This window comes from Protopterus annectens, chromosome 2.part1 (assembly GCF_019279795.1).
Source record: "Protopterus annectens isolate FY-2018-M chromosome 2.part1, PAN1.0, whole genome shotgun sequence".
In the NCBI taxonomy this organism is placed as follows: Eukaryota; Metazoa; Chordata; order Ceratodontiformes; family Protopteridae; genus Protopterus; species Protopterus annectens.
In genome coordinates this window covers 618,945,541-618,948,499 of record NC_056729.1, presented here as the reverse complement: position 1 = coordinate 618,948,499, position 2,959 = coordinate 618,945,541, and the positions used below count along the sequence as shown (strand labels likewise).

Sequence of the window (2,959 nt, the reverse complement as noted above, 5' to 3'; positions counted from 1 at the left end):
CCACAAAGTTGAAATACCATCATACTGATTCATGATTTCATTTTTTGGGATTCATCCCTTTCACAGCACTTGGCGTTGTGTGTTGGTGACTGAAATGTGGCTAGAGGATACAACATAGCCTCTGTCTGTAATCACTCCAAAAATCTTCCTATGGTAAGTTCTCAGAATCTCATTCAGCTTGCAAGAAGTGTACTTCAAAAGTGAAAAAAGATGAAAAATTCTGAATTGCCCTGAGGAAATAAGGTAAATAGTTACTTACAGTTTGACCAGCAGATCTGAGGTACAGACAAGTAATTATATTATGAAGGATTGGCATACAGAATATAAATAGCATGAGCTGCTTCTGTCTTTGATTGCTTTTATTTTAATTTTTTCATTTAGATTTAAGTGAGTGGGATAAAACAATGATCAGACATGACCAATTTCAATCACAGCCCAGGAAGGAAACAAGAAAAGTACAATGAAGTTAGTCAAACAATACAAGATTTTAAAGGAAAGACATGACACAGATGTACAATTATAAACAACCAAGCACGTTTGTAAGGAGTCTTCACAACATTTATATATGAAAATTTATGATGTTAAACATTCTTATAACACATTATATTTTGTATTCATTGATAATGAATGCCCACTGTATTTTTGTCCATATAAATGCATGTAGTTTACTATATCCTCCTTGTTTTACATTTCTTGTGGTATGCAGCCACATAGAACTCATCTAGGGTTACTTTACATGTAAGATTACCATAATCAAATAAACATTATGGTAAAGTGCAGCTACATATTTAATAGTACTGCAATTATTTCTACAGTATTAACCTGTTACTGAGTTGCACCTATTAAATTCTTCCTTGTATTTTTATGAGGCTGAAGTAAAATAATGTAGCATTTGGGTAAAAATATACAGCTGAGTAATCCAGCACCTGAGGCTAAGATTGCAAATATCTCCACTGCAACCATGTACTTACCCTGAGTGCTCAGATATGCAGGTATAAAGGACAGCCACACGCTGACAAACACTAGCATGCTAAAGGTAATGAATTTAGCTTCATTAAATGTGCCAGGTAAATTTCTTACCAAAAAAGCAACAACAAAACAAACAATTGCTAAACCCCCTAGATATCCCAGCATGCAACAGAAAAATGCTATATTGTGTTCATTGCACTGAATTATTATTTTCCCATCTGAATATTTTGTATTGCACTCTACAAAAGGAGGGTTGCATAACATCCAAACAGCACATATAATACATTGCCCAGTGGAACAGAAACAGACTACTAATTTTGGTACAACTGTTCCCAGCAGTCTTTGCAGTTTACTGTCAGGTCTTGCTGCTTTAAAAGCAATAACCACAATGATAGTTTTTGCCAAAACCAAAGAGACACTAATGGAAAAAATTACACCAAATATGGTTTGCCGAAACAGGCAAGTTATTGCAGTTGGATTACCAATAAATATTAAGGCACAGAGAAAACACAGCATGAGCCCAAGAAGAAGTAGATAACTGAGTTCACGGTTGTTGGCTTTGACTATTGGTGTGTCTCTGTGTTTAATGAAAATCCCCAGGACTAAACCATTCAGTAGAGCCATGAACAGAGCAACAGTAGCAAGAGTTATACCCAAGGGCTCCTCATATGTTAGGAACTCTATCACTTTTGGGATGCAGGCATCGTGTCTTTCATTAGGCCATTGATCTTCTGGGCATTTCCAGCAGTCCAACGAATCTGTTACAGGCATTAAATAATGATTACTGTGAGTTAAGATGAAAAACACATTTGTTACATTATTTAAAATAGCAGTAATGTGTTAGGTTATTATCTAATGTACTGTAAGAATTCACAACTCATTCCTCAAACAATTTCAAGATCTTGGTTACCTTATGCATTCAGTCACGTTGTTTAGGCAGCATAGAAAGCTACCTTTTAGACTGAATACATAATGTTTGTAGTCCATTATTACCAAATTTTCAAAGCAGCAGCAGGGCGGTACTAGAAAGACAAAATTGTTTTGTTGTTGCATTGATACATCACATGTAGCAGTGTTGCAATCAACCACATGTAAAACCAAAGCCTGATTTTTCTTTGGTAATTAGAATACATTCATGGTAAATAAAGAGAAACATCATTCAGAGCTGATACAATTTAAATCATAAGCATATGCCCATTATGTTTTTATGTTGACCAGTCACTCTTCAAAAATACTTCTGTAGTTCTCAGGCAGATGCTTAAACCAAACAATGATTTACAAATCAGCAGCAGCTTCATAGACACCCTACAGATGGCCATCAACCCAGAATTCTCTAATGTTTTTATCTTCATTTCATCTGCAATTTATAGATATGCTTGACATAGTAATGACCCTAAAAAGTAAATGCAAAGGAGGGTGTGGATTGACCCATGACCATAGTGCCAAGAGTCATTTTTGTGTTCTGTGCTATATACTCTAAATCAGAGGTGTCCGACCTTTTTGGCTCAGGGGCCACTTACCATAATTAGCAAGATTTAAAGAGCTGCATTGCCATGTCCAACCTGTATCTGCCCTTTCAAAACAGTTATAGAACATACCAAGGGCCAGATAAAATGCTTCTGTGAGCCAGATTTTGGTCCTAGGGCCACCTGTTGGACATCCCTACTCTAAATAAACCCTTTTAGTCCATAAGAAAAACAGTGGCAAACGCAGAATCCATTATAAATTCAAGCTGCTGGTGATACTTGGAATGTTTCTCTGTACTTGGTCACTGTGTGGAAGCATATCATAAATAGTGCAAGAAAATCAAAAGTTTATGACTAAAATAAATAAAAAATGCATGCTTTGGAATGTAAAGTGAAAGTATATTCAATAACAATTGTGGAGTGCTCACAAACATGTGAAGTATAAAGGTGGCCGAAAAGTAACAGCTTTAAAAAAAATGCTCTTAAGAAAAGTGTCATATCCTACAGGAAAATATTATTTCACT

At 35.6% G+C, this 2,959-nt stretch overlaps 1 protein-coding gene across 1 annotated transcript; it reads right to left on the bottom strand.

Moving 5' to 3' along the window:
* Window positions 1-825: 825 nt before the first annotated feature.
* LOC122794880 (vomeronasal type-2 receptor 26-like) lies at window positions 826-1,740 on the bottom strand. Its single transcript, XM_044063480.1, has one exon. The coding sequence runs from the start codon at window positions 1,738-1,740 to the stop codon at window positions 826-828; it is 915 nt and encodes a 304-aa protein (XP_043919415.1).
* Window positions 1,741-2,959: the final 1,219 nt, after the last annotated feature.

Excerpts from the sequence above, each read along its gene's own strand:
- LOC122794880 (XM_044063480.1), bottom strand. The coding sequence starts at position 1,740 with ATGCCTGTAACAGATTCGTTGGACTGCTGGAAATGCCCAGAAGATCAA.